General features: G+C 35.7%; 1 protein-coding gene across 4 annotated transcripts in view; it reads right to left on the reverse strand.

Moving 5' to 3' along the window:
- Nucleotides 1-27,048, reverse strand: part of LOC107072771 (misexpression suppressor of ras 6) — a 217,544-nt gene that overhangs the window by 106,192 nt on the left and 84,304 nt on the right. Inside the window, exon 4 of one of the 4 annotated variants that reach the window (XM_015332965.2) lies at nt 22,324-22,347. The exons of 2 other annotated variants lie outside the window; for them this stretch is intronic. In XM_015332965.2, coding sequence (XP_015188451.1) covers nt 22,344-22,347 — 4 coding nt within the window. In that variant the 3' untranslated portion in view covers nt 22,324-22,343. Of the gene's footprint in view, nt 1-22,323; nt 22,348-22,447; nt 24,756-27,048 lie in introns of those variants that run through there. One more of the 4 variants, XM_089177504.1, reaches the window with a different exon arrangement.

A 27,048-nucleotide genomic window follows, 5' to 3' on the forward strand; every position in this document is an offset into this window, starting at 1 on the left:
CTTCAAAATCCGAGACCAACATGGATAGTTACTTACAAAGGTGTATCTATTGTGATTATAAATACATACTAACATATTATTATCTAAAAAATCAATCGAAATTTAATTTTATTAAAATGAATTGAAATTTAATTTAATATAGTCCGTTGACTGTTAATAACAGCTATTTAACAAAGAGATCGAAACATTTGTTTAAGAGAGAAAAAGAGACAGAGAAAAAGAGAGAAAAAAACAACCCGCGGCCCTTTATTTTATGCAATATAAATTCAAACGTAAAAAGTTGATTCATTGCGCTCTCAGATTACCAGTGCATATATCTGTTCATATATGTATGCATGTATATTCATCGAGCTATGGGCTATGATACGCAGTCGTAACGGTAATTAGAGGCGGGTTCCAATTAACAAACCGATATGCCCGTTTGATATTTTGCTGCATCATTATTTACCACCGGCTACACCATTACGTCAGCAATTTTGCCACTTCTCTCTTTTTTTCTTTCCTCTTTTTCCTCCGTACACAATTTCTTTCACCGAATGAATTTAATTACATTATGTGACTCTGAGTATGCTTACATTGTAATCACTTTTCACGCGTGCGACAAAGGTATTAGGGTTTTAGCGTTCGACTAACTATAAAAGCAAGCAACCAAGTGAAAACACCTGCACGAACTTGCTAACGATGCACCCCGAAAAGTTACGAATAATTCGACACGATTTACACTTTATTCGATGGAACTCGTGGGATTTTCATTTTAACAAAGTAACAACGATGAAAGTATAACAATTCCGGAAGTTCAATTAAAGGATAACAAAATTGATCATAAAACGTAGTATAGAACGGATAGAATAAATTCTCCATCATATCCTAATTGATAGCTGATACTCTGTTACATCTTATTTACCACGAAGATATTAATCACATCATTACAATACTTAATACATAAATAAAATAATTGTTACAGATAATATTATACCTATTATAATATATATATATTAGGATGGGTCAAAAAAATGACTTATTTTTTTTTCAAGAGCCACGAAAAAATGGGTTGCTAGACACCTTCAAACAATTCTCACCAAATATGAGCTCTTAATTTTAATAAGAAGATCCTCTGCATCGCAGTTTTTTATTTTTTTTTCAGTCTAATAGATTAAAATTCATACCTCATTATTTATTGATTGTATAGAAAAATGTTCTAGACGAATTTTTTAGGAAATTTAATGCTCTACAAAAAGGTATCTTATATTTTTTCCGTAAACCTCACCATTTGAATGATATTAAAGATTTAAATTTGATGATATTCAGGGACAAAAATCAGTACACATGAAAGTTTGATAATGAATATCTTTTAAACGCTTAATTTAATTGCCAAAACACAGGACACCATTTTTATAGAGCAGTTAATTTCCTAAAAAAATTTGTATTGTGCACTTTTTAATAGTCATTTATTGTCGAGTTATAAAATTCATAAACAAAAATGAAATTTGTCTAAAAATCATCAAATTTGAATCTTTAATATCATTCAAATGGTGAGGTTTACGGAAAAAATATAAGATACTTTTTTTGTAAAGCATTAAATTTCCTACAAAATTCTTCCAGAACATTTTTTCTGTACAATCAATAAATAATGAGGTATGAATTTTATTCTATTGGACTGAGAAAAAAATAAAAAACTGCGATGCGGAGGATTTTCCTATTAAAATTAAGAGCTCATATTTGGTGAGAATTTTTTAAGGTGTCTTGCAACCCATTTTTTCGTGGCTCTTGAAAAAAAAAAAAATAAGTCATTTTTTTGACCCACCCTAATATATATACATGTAATATACAAGAGAAAAATGTTATTTAATAAAAGAGTCGAACTTTTTCGTGCACTCTTAAGACAGGCAAATGAATTTAGTCGATAGTAAAAATATAAGATGAAAAAACGGTAGAAAAGGAGAAAGAGGAGAGGGAAGAGATGAAGGAAAAAAGGAAGAAGGAAGGAAGAAAGGAAAGAGGATGGTAGAAAAGGTTGATGGTAAAGGGAAAAGAGAAGGCAAGCGAAAAGAAGCATCGCCGTGAGCAGTGGTGGACTAAATTACCCGGACGTGCTCGCGCAGATAAGGCTCCTTGTGTACGCGCATAATGTGCCACGTAATGTGCAATCCACAGGCAAGCGCAGCATCCACCACCGCCACCTCCGAGTTTCTCGGCCTACGGCTAACTGGAGGTGGAACCTATGTATGTACGTATGCAGCCTGTATGCTGAGAGACTGGGCACATATTGACTGATACGTACCGCCGGTAGCAAGATAAACAGTCCTCTCTTTCTCTCTCTTTCTCTCTCTCCCTCTCTCTCTCTCTCTCTCTTCCTTGTATTCTGTCTCGCGCACGAGCGAACACGATTTCCCTCCCCCGAAACTTCCGTACCATCGCAACACGCTTTTTCTACCTTTTTTCGAATAAGGAACCTCGTAGTTTCTCGCTCTCCGTTTTGTACGGAAAATTTATAGCGACGCATTTTGCCACGATCTTCGAGCTCGAAAAATCCCTCTTAGACGTTGCACTATTGCAATACGATAATACGATCTACGAAAAAGACTAGGATGAAAAGAGAGAGTAAAAAAATAAGAAAGAGAGAGAGAGAAAGAGAGAGAGAAAGGAAAGGAGTAGGAGAGAGAAAAAAGAGGAATTACAAGAGATTCGTCAAGAGGTGATTCAAATTAAGTACTTACTTACTTTCCTGTATGTAGAAAGGAAAGGAAAAAAAAATAAAAAAGACATGACGATAGCAAAAGAATCGAAAGGGGGAAAGGAAGGTTGGTTGTCCAGGACTAAAAGCAAATTACATCGTCGAGTGCCATTAACGGTTACGTGATAGCCATGATGGCGAGCGCATTGCGAGGCCTGCACTCGTGCACACTTACGCACCCGTCCAACGGATACCAAATGTTGCACCGTGAAGACTAGAACAAAAAGCGAAGCTAAAAAGAAAAAGAGAGAAGGAAGGAGGGAGGGAGAGGGAGTGAGAGAGAGAGAGAAAAAAAAAGCAGCAAGTAGAGCGAACAAGCCCGGGCTCTCCTATTCATTGTAACCAATAATTACCCCGTCTACGTGCTCCATACGCCGAGCGTATTGTAATTAAACAAAGGAGAGAGGCCGCGCGCGCATACGCTAGCAACCGTTAACGCACAACCTTTCTAAAAGCCCTTTCACACCGGGCTTTGCGCGTTTCCTCGCAGAGGGCCATGCAGAGGACCCGCGTAGGACGTCTTTGAAGGACCGTCAAAAGGTTTCCACCGTTCAGTGTCACCACGACCAGCCACTTCTACGTTAACAAACCCTTTCTACTAACCCCCTTTTCATTTCTTCTCCACTCCTCCCGTGCCTATTTCTCTCTTTCTCTATCTCTGTCGCCCTTCGTAGACTTATGCTTATATATTTGCTTAATTTTTTTTGCATTTGTAAATCTATATACTATACTATCTTCATCAAAAATTATTTATTGTGACTGACGATACGCATATCGATTATTTCAATTATAACTCATAATAGTATTAACGTAACGTTATCATAGAGTAAGATCGTTTAATCTCGTGCTAAAGGGATTTTCGTGACACGTCTTGACGTCTGAATTAGAAAACTCTTATCAGCGCTTGATCCTGATGGAAAAGAAGATCCCTGTTAGGATATTTTTCGAATGAGCAATGAAAAAGAAATAAGAAATATATATCGAAAAAGTTTAAATAGGAAATGTTGCGATTTGATTTTTCATTTAGTGTCTAATCAACTTGAAAAGGATCTTTTATTGTTTTTTATCTTTATTTTTCAATAGTTCGATGTCTCCGGAAACTCGACACAGGATGTTTCAAGAAGTTCACACAGGACGAACGGAAGGTACGAAATTTCGCCGCAGAGGGAACCACTTGCTAAGCCGTAGTAGTTGAAGTCAGCGCCAAATAAGAAGGAAGGGAAATGGTGAAAGCTTTAACCCCTTCCCTCCACCTCTCCGAGGATAAAGTAGTCCCTAGGAGAGTAGATCCAAGAAGAGGAAGAAGGTCGTCTATCGTCGAAAGATACAACGAACTTCAATTTCACATAATTTCATATAATTTAATGCGATTTCACAGATAAGAGAAATCAGATAAGAGTTTATGATTCGAGCGGCTTGTAATTACGCTTACATTCGATATCGAGCATTAATTAGATCATAACATATAATTATCAATTGAATTATCTCTTATCTACGGTAGAGAAAATAAAATAGTGAATAAACGAAAACAACGCCATCCGTGTATCTATGTAAAAAAAAAATATTCACCTACGTTTAAAAACTGAAGTTTGAAAAAAGGATGAGAGATAAGGTAAGAGAAAATAGGTGATAAGAGGCATCAAGAAAGGGAGGGTCATGTTTTCTCGTCTAACAATAAGACGACACTCGGGTCGATATCTAATAGCACAAATAGCATATCTCTGCTGGTGACTAGTTACATCTCTGTTAAAAAAAAATCGACGAAATACGCAATACACATACAATTAGCGTAATGAACTAAACACTGACATTCGTCATAGCTCGATGTCATTTGTGGAACTTTCAAACTATATGCACGATAGGGAAGTCATTCGAGACCAGTCGAACCCCGTCGAAACCAGTCGAGACCAGTTGAACCTTTTACCCTCATCTCTTTCGATTTCCGGCTAAGCTATATTGTATTCTATCTGACAACTAACTGACTAAACCTCTGTTCATAAACTTGATAAGATCGTACGTTGAAAAGGAACTTCGAAGATGGATTCTAGCTTTACGACTTCCTTACCAAATCTTTCTTCATTGCTTTCGTCCTTTTCTATTTTTCATATAACAGCTGATTAGGGAGAGTCATTCGAAACAGTCAAATGAAGTATCATATCTTATAATAAAAAAATAAAAACGAAACGAATCAGTGTACCTAGTCATGGTATCATGCGAAAAAACTTATCGTCTATTTTAATGTTAAATTATCTACGAGTAAAATAAAAGAAAGGTATGATCAAACAGTTTTGAAATACATTATTTTCTGGAAATATTACCAATTTTATTTATCTCTCGGTCGTTATTCACTCGTTACTCTATACACCTTGTCTCACTTCCTCTTACCTCTATTTTAATGATTCCTCTTTCAATTGCATAATTTCAACGCAAGGTCGAGCTGAGTAATAAAAAACGCGAAGAATAAAGAAGATAAGGCCTTTTCTTCTCTCTTATTTATCGAACGAAAGATACTAGCTCCGCAGCAGCAGCAGTGAAAATGCAACAAAGTCTACGATTAAGTAGCTAAGTTGTCGCGATGAAAATATGAGAGGAAGGTGTTAAGGATGATGGAAGAAGGTTTTAACGCGATAATCCGCCTCGGTCAAAGATGTCGTCGTCTAAGTCATAACCTACGAATAAAAAGAAATAATCGTTTTGTCCGAAGAGTCTGTCTACGATTATTCACACATCCTATTAGATTACTTCTTTTCTATCTCTTATTTTGAATCTAAATCTTTCAACGTGATTATTCACGTGAAATTATTCAACACAAAATCATATAATGTAACTTAGAAAATAAACATAAATATCATATAACGAGAAACACATGATGGCCACATATTTTATTTATTTTTTGTAACAAAATGTAATTATGATTTGAGTATCGCGATGAAATTCGCTTGGAAACGAGCATTATTATAGCTCGCAACGAGCAGAAACTGATCCAAGCAGGAGAATTCTACATCTCTGAGTCGACTTTTATAGTCGGTTTCTCGATTTCGCAGCGAATGCAAAATGCGTATGGAAATTCGTTAAGAATAAACAACAAGCACGGTGCGTAGAGCAAAGCTTCATAAACGTTACGGAAAAAATGAACTAACGAAAAAGACGGATAGATGGACAAAAAGAGAGATTGAGAAAGACAGAGAGAGAGAGAATGAAGAACTCGTACTTCGTGATAATAAAGGAGAATACTATATATGAAAAAGTAAGTGAAAACCGAGAGGGCGTGACAAGACTAAACAATGATTTCAGCTCGGTAAAGTTGCTTTACGAGCACGGAGCAATCAAAAGGAGAACGTGGCACAGCTGCGGCACTTGTCTCGACTCATTTACATATTTTTACATATGCTTTCAGAACCGCGCCCGTACCACTCTCGAACGGTAATTTCTCGTAAAACCGACGTCGTCCTCGTTAACGGTAACGGCGTTGATAATGACGTCACGAGTATAGATATGTACATTATCGCGTTATTTATTCGTTGACCATGAACGTGCTCGAACGTGAGAGGAAACGTCGTCCATGTCAGTTTATTATATAGTTCTTTGGAAGGAAATAGTCGGGAATTAATTTCTAGTTAAAAGAGAAAAATAAAGGAAAAGAGAGAGAAAAGAGAGAGGGAGAGAGCGAGATAAAAACATCCTTTCAAGATCATTCCAATCGCATGTAATTTTCTTTCCCGTTGAAAATTTCGAAGTTTCTTTCATTCGATGTTAGCCCTTTTGAAACTTACTCCCCAGTTCGTGAGTAATTCCCTTTGCACAGAGAGAAGCGCAGAGTATTGGAACTTCTCTTGAGCTTTTCCACGTTTCACGAAATTCCCATCGTTTCTCTTCGATAGGTAGGTAGGTAGGTAGGTAGGCAGGCAGGAAGGTAGGCAGGTACGCGGTTGGTAGGACGCCTCGATGTAGCATTCCAAACGTACTACTGGCACTTAGCTAACTCGCGGTAATTGTAATCAAGCTAATGCGCCGCGTTGAATCGCAATGCTCGGCATTGATGCCTGGAGCCACCTAAACCCGGAACGGCTGTATTTTCCATAATACTCAACGATGAGACACCTTCGACATTACGAAGCGCGATAATAGGCACGTAATGAATACGAATATGGATGATAGCGAAGCGACTATTGTAATGGCTCTTCGTTATATAGAGACAAAGAAAGAGAAAGAAAGAAAGAAATAGAAGCTGCTGCTGCCCATTCTCGTTAATGCTCGAAAGGGCAACATCGGAGAGAAACCTCAATCGGAAAAAAGATGAATTTTCGACTGAACGGAGACGTCGAGGATTTATGAATTTAATACAAGATACAAAAGGCTTGCCCTGAAGAAAAGATCAAAGATCACAAAGAAAGTCGACTGAAGAGGTTTGACGTTAAATACCAACCTTTTCTCTCTCTTTCTCTCTCTTTATTTCTTTTCATTCCTTTCTCTTTCTCATTCTCTCTATTCCTCTTTTCCGAGTTAAGAATCAAAGTTGAAAGAAAAAGAAGAATAAGTTTCGTAAGCGTATCCATCGAAAGGAACTTCATTACGCATTCCTTCAAAGGTTTCTAATCATACAGCTCGGAAGGATCGATCTATCGGTTTTCTTTCTCCTTTCAGCAATCTTTTCGTCGAGCAACAATAAGCGCCGGATGTATGCGACTATCAACAGCACGAGTGTAACGAGGAAGCATGGTTAACATTGGAATAATAGCAAAGAGTCTCGAATTGAGCAAGGTGTTATTCTCGTGCTCGTCATCGTTCGTCCTCATCGTTATTCTCATTATCATTGTCTCTGTCGATGGGTGTCTTGGGAGAAAGGGATAGAACGAGTTATGAAGAATGTGAAATATAAGTAAAAAGAAAGAAAGAGAGAGAGAGAGGGATAAAAGTGTATAAGTACGTATACTCAGATATAATGTAACTGTGTGTCTTTCTATTTCTTTTTCCTTTTTTTCGTATGTATTTGTGCATAAGAAAGAAAGAAAGAACGAGAAGAAGAAAAGTCGAGGCTACTGCGCGATGGGTTGGCGCGAATAAAGTCATCTTCGCTAATGCATCGATGCTTATCCCAGCAGCACCTTAAGCTCGTCTCAACCCATTTACGACATACCGTTTGGCGCACCCACACGAGAAGAACGTAGCGTGAGGAGATGGTTGAAGAAAGGGAACGCGCCAAGGAAGGAGACTAAAAGAGCGAAAAAGACAGAGATAAAAAAATAAAAAAAAAGATAGAGAAAGGAAGAGAGAGAGTAAACGAGCACAAAGCGGAGACCTATATGGTGCATTGTTGCCGACGAGTTCGCACTCTCAAGGCCCCACTTACAAAATGGCGTAATATGTCGTGCCATTATTCCAGCTCGTCCAAGGATCCCTCTTCGCATTGCTTCCTTGCATATCATCCTCAAAGTATCTCTACGGCGACTCTAGAGATGACTACACTAGGAAAAATGACGACGAAAAATTAAACCTACGAAAATTTTCAAACAAAAGGAATCGTTTCATAGAAAATATACTACTTTATAGAGCAACATTAGTGAATCTCTTAAAAATCTACTAAATTGAGATCGTTTGTGACTTCGTTCTTTCGAATATTACATCGCAATTTTATTGTACTAACATATTCAGATATCTTAAAACGTCAACTTCAAAAAAGAATCTTCGACTTGCTTGGTACTGTAAATTAATAAAAATTTGTAAAGTCAGTGTTATGTATTCGCTGTAAAGAATGATCGATTGCATATGAAAGAACCGTATGCTAAATGGCTGAGCTAAATTCGAGAAAGGAAAGAAGTAGGAAGAGAAAGGCAAAAATAGCAAGGATTCGAAGAATAAACACCCACGCGCTCGGCGCCTATGAGCGTGGATCCTTCATGAATTATTTCGTCCTGCGCCGTGTGGGAGGACGCCCGAGGCATTTATTAAATACGCCTTTAAAGTAATTTTAATCTTCACGTCGGAACTGCTCGATCGTCATCATTATTTTTCTACGTATTTACTTAGACGAATGCTTACAATATCTCGATCGACTTGTTAAATAATTGAAATAGAAATAAAGCAAAAATTTCTAACAGCTCATAATACGAAATATATGACGCGACTGCGTCGTATTCTCACCATCATCTCGCTCTAAATAAAAAAATATCAACAGAAACGGAAATTTGTACTTTTAGGAAGATTACTAGTTTCTTTCTTTTTTTTCCTTTATCAATCAAACTTTATTCCCTTTCCCTATATTTTTATATTTCTTCTTCGACTCTTTCTTTTCCAAATCCAACTAGTTATGGATACTGGCGTATAATAGTGGTTTTAACTGCATTCACAAAGTGGTGTAATTTATTGCGTCATTATGCTCGGCTAAGGAACCACTCGTTGGAGAACGACAACGACGGTGATGACGATGGTGACGACGACGACGACGGGATCCGGCGAGTCGCGTGCATGTAGACGTGATTTAAGTTAAAAGAGGATGACTACTGTGTCGCTATTACGCCGTTCCCTCCAACGACCAAAGAGGGAGTCAAAGTTGACATTGCAAGTACTAAAAATGTCTCGTTACTTTCTTTCGATCTTAGAAAAATAAAATGATTCCTTTCAGAATACTGTTGAATAACATCGACGATGTCGATATCAAGAAAAATCTTCACTGATGATTAATTCGAACTATCCTAATACATCTACGAGTCGTTTTACGATTTAAGTTTCTTACACGGTAGAAATAAATCGTAGGTTTCGTTTAAACGTCACGGAGTGTTACGTATGTATTTCCAGTAAGGAAAGATATCTTGAGAAATTATTGTAACCGGAGACCGTTCGTTCGGCCAGGACGACGGTGCTTTTCGCGTTTATATTTTAAAAAACGCATAACATAGCTGATTGCGCTTAAAACAGCTATAGACGTTACATCTATCTATCTCTTTCTCTAATATACGAGACATGCATACACAGACATAAGTAACGCACTAAGAAGTAATCGGAGAAGGGAGCGTGGGATTCGAGAAAACGCGTTTCCTTCGCGCATTCCTTTTGCGTAAGCTCGTAAACTTGTACGATCGAACGGCCATGGTAACGCTTATTAACTTGATAGTAGAGCGTATTCGCAGGTAATGATCCCCCAACGAGCATAAAATAAATTGGAAGTGCGATACGCGTGCCAGAAACAAGTGTTACACCCTCTCCTCTCTCTCTCTCCCTCTCTCTATTTCTTTTTTCTTTCTCTTTTTCGTTACTTCTTTTTTCCTTCACTCTCTTATTCTTCTTTTTTTCTTTTCTTTTTTAATTTTTCTCATGTTACATCGCTTCTTTAGAAGGTTACGAGCTCGCACATCGTTTAGATCCCTCGAACGATATCTACGCATATTTCGTAACTTATGAAATGATTCACGAAACGATCTAAGAAATGAACAAGGCGTTCGAATATTTAAGCGATATTTTTGGGCAAAAGAGAATCACGAGTATAATCGCGTGCAAAGAACACGTTGCGAGACAACGATCTCCCTGGCAATCGTAATGCCACAACACGCACATTCTGGACAAGAAGAGACAAAGACTAGCTACGGTTTAGCGATTGTTAGATGCGCATAGATCACATAATTAGGTCATTCATTCTCGTCTTGTCCTAAATTTATAATTCCCATTTACTCTTAAAAACAAACAGAAAGAAATAGATAGACCGAAATGAAGAAAACAGAAGTCTTCCGCTATCTCGACTGTAAAGAATTACGGTTTCGCTCGTAAAAGGAACGAACGCGCTTTGAAAAATGAGAAAAGCGAGGAAGTTATTAATCCGAGCAAGGAGCGTTACAATAAATACGCCGCTTAGGAAATCCCGTTTATATTCAGCTCGGGGCGCTATGAAACGACCAGGCAAGATCGCTCTTTCGCGATATCGTTCGAACGCCATGCTCTTTTAACACCCACGCTGGCCGACCTTTCCCTAACGACGATTAAGATCTAGGCCGGTCGTTCGTCGTTGAAAGAGTTCGCGATCGTGATTCTTCCTTCTTTGGCAAAAGCGAGAAAACTAGGTGAACACTTTCAGTCTAATATTTCAGTGTCCTCGGTAATAACGTGAAGTCGTATGTGGTCTTAAACTATGTCTTTATTATTTTTCTACATACAATTCTCACAATAATTCATAACTAAGGTTTATCTGAATGTTTAACTAATTAATAATACACAATTCGTAATTTATAACTAACTTGAACTGCTTAATTCATAAATTATTATTCTCCTGGAGATTCTCCCCTGTGATGATATGAACCTATTTGGGATCGCCTACGACCTAATGATGGGGGCAATAAAAGGTTTTCTCAAAAATGGGCGAATTTTGCTAGAGAAACTATGTTTTCCTAGTACCGTTTTTTTGTCATTTATCTGGCTGTCGATATCTTTATCGTTAATGTACCTATAATAAACCAGTAACCTATCGTAAATGCATTAGATGCTACTATTCTTTATAATAAAGGGAATAAAGGAAGGTCGAGGATTACAACTATAATAATAAATGAAATAGCAAATTAACTCCTTATCTCAAACTTATATCGAGAATCGTATAATCTAGTACAATTTTTATTCAAATTCCTAGATTACATAAGGATTATTACAAAGACATGCATAAGGATATTTAATTGTATTATTAAAAATATAATACTCTACATTGATTATTATTTTGCTAATGCGATAAAAATGAAGAAGAAATAATAAGTTCGATGTCCCTAATAAAAAGTGAAGAAATTAGATAATACGCAGAAAAAAGTCACAGAATAATATGAGTGAGTTTCCATAATCAGCGAAAAGCTTGTTTCGCGAATTTATTTGTAAGGTGTACGCCTTCGTACAATCGAGCAAAGAAAAACTTGCTTACGACCTATCATTAAAGGGCTGCTCCGCTGAATCGCCATTATGATCCTCGAGAACGATAAAGATCCGTAAGCTTGAGTGAAGCTGAAGCAATAAAGGTGCTGTGAGAAAATGATCTTCGACCGTTTCGCTTTTGCCTTACGCTACGAGCAATCATTTTGAAAGACCGACCATTTAGAGATACGCGAAAACATCATAAAGTGCGGGCATATTCGTCTATATTACAATACTTACGTGAACTAAACCGAATACTGGATCATTTTAAAATAGATCCATGTACTCTGGCATAAGAAAGATAAAAAGAACAGTTTTTAAATTATTTAAAAATAGGTCCATACATACATTCTGTCTTGAGAAAGACAGAAATAGTTTCTGAAATAAGTATATGATTAATTATTCTGTTAGATAACTTTTTGGTATCAATTTAAATCAATTTGATTTAATCCATTTGCTACCGAAAGCGTAATAATCTATACAGAATGTGGAGCTATTAGTAAATCACCAACGAATTAATCATTTTGTAAAATATATTTTGTTGTTTGTAACGGTTGGATAGTAATACTAATAAAAATTAAAATAAAATTTATTTTATAGCTCCAAGTATATGATGCACGATGATACCAGCCGAGCGTCAACTAAGCATATAAGATTTATAAGATTAGTAGGTTGGGATTTAATTTTAAACTAGAAAAAGGAAAGACAAAAATATGCTTGATGAAAATATTAGATAATTTTAAAACTAATTCAACGACTTGATTAGCAACCACTGGTGTCTCGTGCAACGACGTCGTACCGTCGGGTATTCGCTGCTCGATTATCCAAGGAAGAAGATTCATATGAGCCTTAACATCTGACAAAAAGAGCAACTGAAGAAATGGCCATAAATGTCTTAGACATTCTTCTCTGTAACGAGAATCGCAATCAGAGCAGGCAGCATAATCGGGCAATTAACACGAGTGCTTCTGCTCGAGTATTTCCCGATGGTGTATAGTTTATCACGACGCTAGTACCTGGTATCGGTAATCAAGGACTCAACCGCGCGTAGAAATGGATTTAAAACCAGTCGTGAGTAGAGAAAAATATCTACTAACAGAGGGAGAGACCAGAACACAATTGAAGAAAATGACTAACGTTTAACCTGCACAATGCTTTCGATCTTGTATCCAAGAAGCACTCTCATTTGCACGAACAAATCTTTGTACAGGCGTCAAACACTCACATGATATGATCCTTTCAAAGTTGTATCCATCATAGATCGTACGCAATGATCTCAAAGAAATAAAGAAATTTTCTTATCTCTATAATAGATAGGTGGATATAGTTTATCTTTCTTATGATTAACAAATCGTTCGAATTATCGGGTCAAAAAAAATATCGCAACTTTGTTGTTATTAGAAAAAAAAATATAAATTAGAATAAAAATATAACCACGATTACAATTTTTTGAAATGGAAGAGATCAAGGTCGAATTCATTCAAGTCGATTTTTAGACGAAAACTCCAGCAACACACCCTGCATGTATGTAATAAATATAGCTATTAAAATAATAGATTCGATCGTTTCCTGATGATTAATATCAACGATACCTCTCTATTTTGCATAATATCTACAAACATTCCGAAGCGGAGTTACCGATCTCGATACAAATCACGAGCATATCCTCGAGTCGATTGCTTCAATATGAATACATGAAGAAAGGTTCTTCATGTTTCTTTTTTGTTTCGTCGCAGAAATGAATGCTTTTCCATTTCATCGCGATGGATATGCATACTGATTTTCAATCATTTCTTTGCTATAAATATGTTTTACACTCCGATGCATTTAAATATCGTTTATAATTTTCTGACTCTTCGGTATTTACTTTTTACGATGTCTAAATAATTCAATCAAGAGATAATTTTTTTTAACGATCTCTTAACACCTAAAAATATTGAAAATGATCTCGTTGAGATTTTGTTCGATAGTATAAAGAACCAGGTGCGAGCAAAATTTAGATGCGCTCTTTGACTCGATATATTTGTTCTTTTTTTTGAAAAACCGTGGCTTTCCTCCTCGCCGTTCAACAGGGTTCTGGGACAACAAAGCTAGCAAGCATCATCATTATCATCTCTCGTTGTTTTTCGAAATAACGCGCTCGCGCGTTCCACTCACGATGCACACGTGTGTGTTTGTTGCGTCTTAATCTACGATCAGGGATCTCGTAGTAAACTGAGTCGCTAAACGTGGTTTGCTCGATCGCAATTTTTGATGGTGTCGTTTATAACTTTGCACGCATCCTACTGTTGCGTCTTTTTATAACGACAAAGCGCATCTGCGTATACCTACTGTCTCGATTCAATTTATGATTGACCTCAAATTTTTAATTAAAAAACTTCCTAACAGTTAAATAGAAAGCTATACGTATTTTCCACGAAAAAAAATGGAAACTTTTGAAAGCTAACGCAAAGTGAACAAAATTCTTAACAACAACGACGAGATTCAGTGAAAGTGGATACCCGACGTAATTAAACGACTCCAATCTCATTTTACTCGGATGAATATATCGCGACTAATTAAAGTGCAAGTACTCGAAATTATCATAAATTAAGGCCTCGCGAAATAAGCTAGCTTCTTGATGAGCTTTGGGGACGACGCTAACTATACGATCCTTCCCTACTCTTTCTCGATTACGCAAACATCGATATTGGCGCGTGAAAATCAAATAATAAATAAGAGATAAGAAAGAAGGAACTCGTTAGGGAACTCTTCATCGTTTCAGCACGACAAATTGCAAATCATTTTCATGATCAATTTTGTCGAGCAAGTTGGACTAATGTATCGGCAACACGTTTTCCGTTTGATTACTTTCGACAAAGTTTTCATTGCGAAATAAATCGTACAATATAAGGGGAGAAATTAAAATACACCTTATTCGAGATGATCTCTATTAATTAGGGCGTTTTCGTTTAGTCAGCGATCATCGAGAAAATAAGATTAATCGTTAAGCTTGTAAAACGGTAAGTTGTTATAGATTTTATATTATAAGTTCGTGAATCGACCATTAAACAGCAAAAGAAAAAGAAATAAGGAAAGAGGGCAGGAGAGCGGGTGATGCAGGACACCCGTAATCCCATATCGAGGCACGCACCTGTACCGATCCATCAAGAAGAGCGATCACCGTGCGATAGGAAACGCTTGGGACATCGGGTGCCAAGCTGCCTGCGGGCACACCAGAATTTGTTGCTTTAATTACGTCGATCCGACGATCCATATCATTTCGATTCTCTTGACGAGAAACGGATCTATATTCCTTATCTTCTTTCTCATTCTTATTATATTTTTTTCTTTTTTGCCTTACTACTTTTTTCTTACAAGACTAAAAAAGAAAACCTTCGACCTGCAGTTTCTTCCATTATACTATTAACGTATAAGTTATTTTATCAATACAATATGAGCGGAGATATTAAAGGAATATAAAAAAAATTTTTCATGTTTTCTAATTTATATTTGCTGGTTTTATTTCTCGTAGAAAAAATACATCGACTCGCAAGTATATCAACGATCAACTTTAAATTTACTTGATTACTTACCGAGTGTATCTCTGCCATCTTAAATTGCCACCATCGTATTTGTGCCGCTAGAGAATTAATAAAGCGCTTAAGGCATACCAAATGTATCTGGTTTCTTTACTCGATACCAGTTCGTCGAACATTAATACAGGAATTGCACCTGGAGGATGGAGAAACGTTCCCAATGCACGTGACACGATATGTATTAACATACGATATTAGTGGACGGTAGTCGGACTCATTTCTTTCTTTCTCTTTCTTTCTTTCTCTTTCTTTCTTTCTTTCTTTTTCTTTCCTTCCGTTCTCTATCTTTCTACCTTCGAAAACGACATTCTCACATTTGATTTTGTTGACGCGCGAAAAAGGACTGCTCTCCTTTGAAAAAAGGTATATCCCTTATACCCTCGTTAAGGACTACCGCAGCTGCCAAGCGATCCATGCATTCCGTAACTTTATATGATAGCACATCTTATCTCAACTTTGGAAAAGGTCCACATCGTGAGTGTATCCTAGTCGATTCATTTTCATCTCAAATACCTAACGAACAATCCCATTTATCTGAACATTGATCAATCTTAAATGTTAATATTAATTTTTATAATTTAATGCTTATTTTTACAATATAAAGTGTCTGAGGAATTACTGTCTACCTAAGAATGGCGTCAGAATTTTTTATTGAAACCAAAATATTTTCGCAAAAAATGTTTGTCCAGTTATGTAGCTATCAGAAAGAAATGATTTCTATACAGAAACACTTTTAGTATCCATAAATTGTAATTTGCCAAAAACTCACCTCTATAAACTGGACCATAACATATACTCAGGCATCTCATTTAACAATTGAACCGTTTCCAAAAGCGGTTATGTCCAAAACAAATAAAAATTGAGATTCTTCTGTGATCCGTTAAATGGGGTGATACTACATACTTTCATAGTGTTAAAAAAAGCAAACAAAATTATTTATTATAAAAGAGAACAACTGAAAAAGGTCGAACACAAATTTCTATTGGGAAAAAAAAACTTTTTTTGTGAAATGGCTTTTTATACAACGCTGGACGTTCAACATGTTAAAAATGTTTTTATTTTATTGAAAAATTAGTATAAGTTTCTTAAATACACAAATATTATAATTAATAATATAATTTTCTTATATGCATGAGTCAGTACATGTCTTTGGATATTTTTTATAAAAATATATAAAAATAAAATTCAATAGACATATTCTGATCTTTATGAATCAAATATATTTGATGAAGAAGCACAATAAAAATCTGCCAGTAATTTACTTGCTTTTGAATGGAGTTGGTCAGCTGCTTCTAATGTATTCTACAGTGTTGTATAATTCTTTTTTTTTTATGTATCTTCTAATCCTTTTTTTTTGTAAAATATTGCAGACAATACAATTATTATATTTTATGTATTTCATAATTATTAATTATAATATTTGCAAAGTAAAGAATTTAATACTAATTTTTCAATAAAATAGAAACATTTTTAAATAGAAAAGATATGACACGTTTTGTAAAAAAAAATAAACTATACTTACTATTATATTTTCAATAAAAATAATAAAATTTACTGTAGAAAAATAGAAAAAATAAAAAATAAAAATAAGAAGTCAACCCGATGAGACTCGGACCAGCGATCTATCGGATACGAGTTTAGGTCGATACGCGTTACGCTACAACTGCAGTTGATATAAGATTTAAAGAAATAGTATATAGGAATAATAGTAAATCCTTTAACCCTAATTTTATGAATTAATTTAGAATAATTATATATATAGAAAAACGACTGTACCTAGGAAGCTAATTACTATACACTGTATGTACTGTCTGTAATCCTAACGAACACATATAAATTTATAAAGTTTCATAAACGTCTTAAAAATACAAGTTCTAGGTTCTCTGTGAAATAATATGAGTCTACGCTTCGTATTATGCAGTCGCACACAACACACACAAATACAGCGCTTAATTGCCAGGAGCGGAGACTACGAAGCAGCGCATAAAGAGGAGACCGAGAATAGGAAAAACTGTATAGCTATATTCTGTCTCATTCTCTCGCAGGCTCAATCCTAGATGTTTGTCTCTTTTCCTCTTCTTACTTAGTATCGTGGCTGTTTAGTCGCCGCGCTTCATCGCCGCATAACATCGCCGCGCTACATTATTTTCTGTCTCATTCTCTCGCAGGCTCAATCCTATAAGTTTGTCTCTTTTCTTCTTTTTATTTTGTATCGTGACCGTTTCATCGCCGCGTTATGCCGCGTTATGCCGCGCCACGTTACATTTTTTCAAATCACCCTCATTCTAAAGAAGTTTTCACTTCAGAAATAAAATTAAATTTTGATATATAAAATGGACTTTTGAAATGGCAATCACGATTAATTGCTATATTTCTACATAGAATAGTATTCAACGGTAAATAATTAAAAGAATAATTATCTGTAGGAAAAAAATTATGACGACGGGTCTGTAACAGTTACTCTCTCTCTCTCTCTCTCTCTCTCTCCCTTTCTTTCTCTCTCTCTCTCGTTCACTCACATACTCTTACTGTCTTTAATTAAAGATCAGTACAAGTTGATAAAGCTGAAGATTGCACAGCAAAGGAACACTTCGTAAACGGACCAGCATTCCAAATCTTCTACATCCTAATAATATTCGTGCAAATAGGAAAAAATCAAATTCAAAGGTAACGTCTTTACAACAACCAATCATCATCGATAATGTCGTCGAATGAAATTAAGGTTTACGAATAAATATCGATTAATGCGTTCACTGTCTTCCTTATAAGTATATATTTGAAGTTACCAAAGGAGTACAATTGTGAACACTAATTTAATGAATTTATGTCTACAGTTTCTAGAAAGTACGCGTTGAATTCCTGAGTCATCCAGCCTGTTTCAATAGCACTTTGTCTTGTTGAATATTACAAGACATGCGGAAGACTAGATCGTCATAACTTTATGACAGTTTTTAATAATAAAACCTTGCGGTCGACAAACAAGTTAAGATGACAGAGGCGTTAGTTAAAGAGAATTTTATCTACGAGTCGATCCTGGAAGACAAAAGGGGCAACACGTGGTTCAATGAGTGAATTAATCGCGATCGTTAAGTTCTTTTCTCCCATCAGATTCGTCAGCTGAACTTTTTAAATCTTATAACTATTATAATTGATACTGATAATATCTAGAAACAAGCGCCTATTGCGATAAGAACGACCACTTAAAATCATTTTTATGCATTTGCAAGGGTTTACAACGTGAATTCTCACGATCACAATGTTTTCTCCAATTTTAATGACCAAGGAGTAAATAATTTATTATTTTTATAAGATATTATTTTCTTAGTATAAATCATATTTAATTAGATAATCATATTCAAAGAAATAATCAATTTTCAATATTAACCTTATACTATTAAATCGATACTACGAAACGCCTGCGGTGTGATTTAAATTTAAGTACATTCTTAACATATTTAATTCTACTCATTAGAACTTGCGATTCCAATGGATTACGTGACATGGTCGCCGGGACATGGTTGCCAAGTGCATCAGTCATTGCATCTGACAAAACAATCGTGGTGTTTATTCCTTATAATATGTGTTTTTACTTGTATTGAGATACAAACTAGCGACAAATGAATCATACGAATAATTGCTACATATGTGTGACAAACTGGTAGAGACTTCTCAATGTGATGATTCAATCGTTCGCTACTAGAGGAGCGGCTAAGTCACCACGTGTGATTTGAGCCTTAATGATCGCGAATCATCGTCGACAGTAACATAACCAGCTCGTGTAAAAAATCTATCTTTAATGAACTGATGATTATCGAAAACAGAAATAAAATGGTGAACATAAAAACTGATCGCATAAACTTTAACAAAGAACTTCCACTTCTTGGGCCAAACTTATCTTAGCAATACTTCATTGCAATTTAAATCACGCGTATCTTATTACCAAAGTTACAATGGAAAAAAGTGTTTGTTCAATCTATCAAGAAAAATAAAAATCAAAAAGTTAACATTCTTGTCTTGAAGCAAAGCACGCAACGAGTTCCCGCGATAACAACCCTTGGATATTTTTGCGACTTACAAAGTATAAACATTTAAACTAAAATATACTCAATAAATCTGCGATAAGTAAAAAATCAAAAGAGATAACGAACGATCGGAGGGATGTAATTTACGACTATTCTTTATTGGTATTTATCTTTTCTCTCTTTCTCTCGGCTCTCTACACCATCGATAAACTCAGCACGCACTAAATATCCATTTGAGATCTTTCGGTACGTTCGTCACTCGTAATTATCTCCTCGGCAAGCCGCGTCTTCTTACGTTCTTACGATTTATATCGTAAAGAAATCATCTAATTGTAAAAAAGAAAAAAATACTGTTTATATCATTCAAGAAACGTTATGTTTCTGTTTATATGGGGAAATAAATGATCAGTCCATCAGACCGTTCGAATGATTTCGGTAGCATAGGTGCTCCTCTTCCTTTCTCAATGACAGCATTTCGTACATTTTCCTTTCTCCTGGTCTCGTCCATTCGCTGTTGCTACCGCGGCACGATAATTACGTGCAATTAGCGAGGCGGCACAGTTACCCGCGGAGATACGTTTCACGTGTAGTCATTACAACTTGCACGCTCCTATGCGTATGACTATATTTCTTGCCTACTGACAGCACGAGGACTGCCCACTGTAGCTACGACCCTGCCGCCTTTCATACGACCCCCTGACTGTTCATGCACGAAGAGTCAAGATTCCTACCAGTAAGAGTATAACTATCTATCTATCTATGTGAGCATACACAAGTACACTCTGCTATACTGCCTAGCACCATGGATTCCTCCGAAAAGATCTTCCTTCTTCGAAACGAAATTATTTCTAGACCTTGGCGCACGATCAACGACACGAATATGTTCTCAATCACGAGGAAACTCGATGAACGACTTAATACGATCTCGTGTACTGTAACAAGAAAAACGTATACGATACTTCCTATCATTCTAAGAACAATCTAATGTTTATGTATATATCATATTACACGACTATTTTCTAATTACCTTCAATTCATGATCAACCGAATCTCGAACATACATGTATAAGTACTTATTATATATCAAGGACCACCATCGTAATTAATTGTAAATGTCTCTTTAGCAAAATATTATCCACAGAACGAGAACGATCGCGTGTGTTACTATATACATGGACTTCGCGCAATCCGGTAAGCTGCTAGTCTTTACTACTTCCCTTTAGAATGAAGAGATCGCTATTTTAAGAAGAGCAAGAGAAAAATTACTCGTTACGCTTAGTTTATCGGGTAACAATGTGGATCTTTCGTATTTCGTATCTCTTCATTTCCATCTATCTCTATCTCTCACAATATCTTTAATTATTTTCTTTCCTTATCCTTTCGTCTTTATAAATAAAACGCTTGATTCCTCAAAATGATGGAAATAGTTGTAGAAATAAAATAAAATTCGATGGAAAGTCCATTCATTTGAATAGCCAAGTGATTCAATATAAATTTTAGCATATCTCCTGGAAGGATTTAGTAGACACCCTTGAACTATCAACAGAGAATCTCGATCTCGGTCTAACAGCGATAAGTGCCGCATTCTTCAGTGCCTCGGTACGCAACTATGAATATTTCTTTACTAAGGATATTATTTATTACGTACCATCGACTACGTATGTATTCGCCAAGCTGCGATCTATAATACGAAATCTCACTGTCTTTATCTTTCCAGCTGCTTGTAATGACCATCGAGCAGCACCAAACAAGTTTTATCCATATCTCGAAAATGGACACTCTTGCAAAGATATTTAACACTTTCTTACTTTGCTTATAACTGTCGAACTAATGCAAAATCCAAATTTCTAACGAATGATAACAAACCGGAAGTATTCAAACCTGCTATATTATCTTTTTCTACGAAGAAAAATCGTAATGAAAGAAAAAATAAAAAAAAATAAAAGAAAATAAAATCTAAAGGAAAAAGACGTAAATATCTTTGAGCAGCACCTTAAACATCTACCAGTCGTGATTGATAGCCATCGTTAAACAGTGTAACGTCGCGAGAGACCTGCTCGTAGTGTCTTCCACTGATTTATTCGTCGTATTACGACGACAAAGTATTTCCTGTCGAGTGGATCTAACCTTAGTAATGGCAGGAAAATCGTTCTACGTAGGAGTTCATTTGACGAAACGTACATGTAAAGGTTCATGAGATAGAAAAAGAGAAGAAAAGGAAAAAGAAGAAGAATAAGAGATTTTTCTGTCTTGTAGAAAGGAATCAAAATTGTACTAACGTTGTTATTATTGTCATTAACTGAAATTCCAGCAAACCTAATTTGGAGAAAGGAGAAGAAGGTTTGTCATGGTTTGATGGTAGAGCGAATAACGAACCGTACCTTTTTAATCTCGTATTCGTGACGCGCTCTTTGTATCGTTGTCTCTCTTTCTCTCTCTCTCTCTCTCTCTCTTTCTCTCTTTTTGTCCCAGTCGTTGAACGGATTCCAGGGAGTGTAAACTCAGGTTAAAGGCGCCGTCTCCGGTTGTTCCGCGGCTTGTAACAGTACGCTGGAATGTGCAGTCAGTTCCACCGATACGGATCGTGTTCTTATCTTTCCCAAAGATCATCTCTTTTCCACCCTCGCGTATGACTCTTTGTAAACGCGATGAAGATGTTTTCGCAAAAGGAGAGAAAGAGAGAGAGAGGAAATATTCAGCTAAATAAAGAAATATAAATATTTCCAAGTAAGTTGAACGAAATAAAATCTAAACAAATTATAAAATCAGCATTCTATAGAAAAAAAAGAAAGATAAAATAATATATCGATATATTAAATTGAGATAATTTTCAACTAAATTCTTACAAGATAGGTTATTCACATGCATAAAAACACGATAAAAATGTTTTCATTTAAGGGGGTCATCCCATGTGACGGCCTGTTTTTTAGGGATTTTTTAGGATTTTTTTTCTACGACCAGTAAATAGATAGAGCTTTAAGTTTATTATCATTTATTAATATATATTTCGACAGTATAAATATAAATTTTAAGCTAAAAATATTGTGTAGAACTTGAGTTACAACGTTCTGAACACCCCCGCCTCGAAAAAATGAGCTCGCACTTCCTCCACGATTCCGGTTGATTGGCTTATCTGAAACGAAAAAAAAAACGGCGTTCTAATCTGTAAGCCTAAATGCACGGAATGGACTATTATCAAATGAATATACGAAAAATTGGACTTTTGGTAGACATTTGAAATAAAAGTTGCGAATTTTGCGTTTTTTTTTGTTTTTTGCTATAAAAAAATCGAAATTTTTGAAATTTTCGATTGATAATAGTTCATTCCATGCGTTTACATGTGTTGAGTGTGCCCTATAAATTTCAAGTCATTCGGTCAAGCCGTTTTTGAGATACGATGGAGGAAAGTTTGAAAAACACAGTTTGAGAAAAACGCGTTTAAAGTTTCAAGTCCATTTAAAACTATGAAAATCTCAACTTACCCTCAATCGGCGATGCCTGGTCCATAGAGTATTCCTTCCTCTTCCTCTTGAAACTCTTTTAAAGCAGATTGTTCAGCTCTTAAGTCAATCCTGGCTTGTTTAACGACATCACTTACGCGTCGCTCAGAACGTGAGATTCGCTTTTCATCATGTTTCTTAACATACGTATGGGCTTTGCGGCCAATGGGGCATCCCATAACCGACATTACTTTTAAAACACCTTCAAAACCTTCATTAAAGATGATAACTGATAAGGAGCTAGCAATTTCAACAATCTTGAGGCCAGAATGAAGATGCTTAGGAGCAAAAGTCCAAATCAACGAATTCAAAGATTCGTTATTGTTTTGTGTCTCTGCTCCTAAACAACGAATTAATAATTCGTCTTTCGATAAATCTTCGAAAACCGGTTTGATAGCAACTTATACTTCTGGTATTAGAGGTTGTTTATCGTGATGAAATTGGTCGAGCTCATTCTTAGCTTCTGCCTTACGCCATTTACACCAACTGTCTTCGCCTTCTGGACAAAATTGATGTTGAGGGTTTTCATCTGAAGAACATTTGTGATAATACGTTGCCCAAACTTCCTTTTTCATATCTTCAAGCGAATATGGATGACATCGAATAGCTAATCCGTAGAATTTCGTTGTTTCTTGAATAACTTTATAACTATAGAAATTTCTGTTTAAGCCTGTAGAAACTTGTCTAAACTTGTATAAATGTATATATGTATAAAAGGGGGGCCAGGTATAAAGTCGAAGGTACACAATAGGCCCGGACCCCAACTGCCAACTCAGCGCTCCGAACAGCTCTTTCTTCTACCTGCTGTATCTTTAAAACGACTTCGAATTTTCAAAAATCACTTTACTACCGTATTCTAGACATGTTAAGAAAGCAATTTATAAAAAAAAAAAAATCGATTTTTTGAGCCCATCACATGGGATGACTCCCTTAAAAGATATAGAAATAATTCAAATAAAGAAATAGAATAATATGAATCACTACAAAGAAATCTGGATAAACTAAACAAAATACAATCTCAACAAATTATAATATCTACATTCTGCAGGGAAAAAAATAAAGGGAAGCTAATTTTTTGTTGATATATCGAACAACCAGAGATGTATCGCCTTTCACAAATAATATTTTTATAATAGAAGTTATTTGCGTACGCAGACACATGAACATATAAAGGAGAATCATCGGATCGTGCGTGTTCGCAAGTCGTTCCTCTCTGTATCGTCTTTAGAGTATAACCGATTACGAAAGGGCGTTCACTCCTCGACAAATTTCTTAAGGAGATTTATGAACTCAACGCGACGCAAGTATCGTTAAGAAATTCGCTACGATGACCATAGCAGTGTTTTATGATCGTTGATTGTCGAAATTTTATGATCGTGAACTGAATCGTTAAGATTGCATCACGAAGGACTATTAGATCAGTTCGTCTCGAAGAAAATTCAAGACAGTTAAAAAATGTTAGCAACAGCAAATGAAAAAGAAATAGATAAATATAATTTTATATTTTTTGAAATATTGATTTACGAGACTTAGAATAACGATAAAACGTCTTTAATGAAACATAACGCTCGCAACTGACTAATAAACGGAGTAATTCAATGCATGTAAGTAAGTACATCGACTATGCTTATACGTATTTCTATCTTCATTTTTTTATTATCCTTTAACATACGTTAAGTAAATTAATGACGGTCTTAAACTCGCCGCATGACCTTTCATACGTGACAAATCGCGAAACGTTTTTCACAAGCGCATAGCACAAAAATCTTTTTCTAAATTTGTTTCGCGTTAGCAAGTAAACGCGTTTCTTGAGTTTACTTTTAATAAATTCATTTAACGTGGAAGTTCCCGTTCTCTACGAAAGATACGGTTACAACGAGGACGAGTTAAATTGCGTTGGGAACAAGACGACGCGACGATGTAAAACATCTCGTTGCCCGTATGTATATGCTTATATATATATATGTGTATTGAATACATACGACATACGTGCTAACTGCAATTCTTCTAAGAAGTCCAGCCACCGTGGAAGGTCCTCTACCTACATCGAGAAATAGATTTCCTGCGGTAAAGATGAAATGACGATGCGTTCACGCGTAAATTAATCACGATCTGATAATTAATTAATTTCCTTGTCCACACGGTATATTAGCCGTGGCGGAGAAGAGATTGTAAGAGAGACAAAAATCATTAGAAAAAAAAACCACACACAACATCCTAGTCGGAACATAAGTTAACGTAGGATAACAGATAACTGCCTCCGTAACGTTAACCTCCCGTAGTTACAGATGTATGAATGGTATGTATGGATGTATGGAGGTTTTAAATCGAAAGCTAAAATAGCACAAGTAAATCGTAAGTGGCCTTCTACGATATCGACTCGAAAATTAGTACACGAGTTTTTTCTATAGTTTTTTCTTCTTACATCGTTGCGTTACATACGAACATACCAATTTTTCTATCTTCCTCTTTTTTCTTTTTTTTCTCTTTAAATTAATATTATGAAACAGCTACTTAATAATGAGAAGCGCATAAGCATACAGATTATAATAATAAGAGTGTTTATCGACTAATGTATCAGCATAACAAATGTGACATTATCCTTTGCAGATATCTGTGGAATTTTCATATTTATTTAACATTAACTGATATTAGTAACATTCAAATGCCATACCAAGTCTCATTATTCATTTTCGGATCGGCTTTTTTAATAAGCCCCGCTTCGCCAGCGGACACTGAATGTATATTACGATAAACCGGAGCAATTTCTGATCGTAAAAGTAAAATATAAACGTTAACGCTACTTTTTACGATCGAGCGTGACTCGAAATCGAATAACGTTCGGCAATAATGAATCGAACTTAACGCTCAGATTTCAAATATACGTATACACATAAGTATATCTAAGACAGTTACATATTTACGCAATCAATAGTCGAATGACGTAAGTAATTTTATTCATTGCTGTAAAATTTTTTATTTTCATTATCTTATTCTTATTTCGACGAATGTGATCCAGTTTGACTTTTGGTTGATATATTCAACGATGTCAAACTTTGTTAATGCATTCTATGATCGCATTACCTCAACGTTCATCGTCGTGCAACGCAACACGCTCTTTAAATTTACTGTCTCCGCTTTAGGCATCGTAAAACTCTAATTGTACGACGAAATTAGATCTCTTAGGTTGCCGCAGCTATTAATTATCCTTTTGAATGTGTTACGTTCTAACGGAAAAAGCTAACACTGTGTTTTTCACACGGAAACGTCGTTAAGTTACGTTAAAAGTATGTTTAGTGGACAAAGTAAAGAACGATTGAATGGAATAAGTTTTAAAGAGAGAATTACACAGATAAAATTTAACCATACCTCTTATTAGACAAAAGTGCAAAGAATATGATCATTTTGCGCTGACTTTTAATGAACGATGATCGGCTAAAAAGAACACCGGACTCTACACTCAATGCTTTTCATTTTACGCCCATCATATTTCACGAGATAATTATCATGTGCTACTACAAATCCTGCATCATCATAATAATGGGAACGGATTTATTGCAACGGCGAACCTATAAAAGATAAACTTTATAGCAGAATATTACATCTTAAAGCGAAATAAATAATAAAACAAGCTACCGTCTTAGCATACAAATTTCACCTTCAATGCACCACCTACAACTACGTGCCCACTATATCAGTTTAAAACGTACGAAAAGCACGAGATACAAGTTACACGACAATTCTCAAATTTATTGTCGTTGAGATTTCTAAACAAAAAAATATATTCAATATATTCAAAAATAAATTTTGCCAACAAGATATTGTTCTTTATGGTTTTTGAAAGGAAGAGTAGTATCGATGTCCGGAGACGGTTGATGAATTCTGTGTCGCTTGCTCTAAACTATTATACATTTCGAAAAGACGTCGAAGCAAATATTAATAAACTAATCTCAAAGTAGCATCGTTTCATTTTTGCTTTCCTCAATCTATGTATCTCTTTTTTACTTTTTCTTCATCTTCCTCTTCTTCTTCTACTTCCCTTAAATCTATCGTCAACTGAAAATACGCGTAACGTGAAACACGACTCAGACATACCGCAGAATGCTCGTAAATTCGTGCACAAGAATTTACTGTAGGTTCGTTTTTCTTTTTATCCTTCTCTACCGGTGAGCGACGAGAAATCGCGAAGTCGTTCGTAAGTTGCCCACGTGAAATTCCAAGCCGGGACCACTGCAATGGCGGTCGCGGTGTGCGGTGGCAAGAGTAACAAAGAAAGATTACGTTTTATAAATTCAAGACGTTTTAACCAGTCGTCTAGATATTGCTAAATAATA

Source organism: Polistes dominula, unplaced genomic scaffold (genome assembly GCF_049000335.1).
Source record: "Polistes dominula isolate Pdom_NZ unplaced genomic scaffold, Pdom_raw_medaka contig_24, whole genome shotgun sequence".
Classification (NCBI taxonomy): Eukaryota; Metazoa; Arthropoda; class Insecta; order Hymenoptera; family Vespidae; genus Polistes; species Polistes dominula.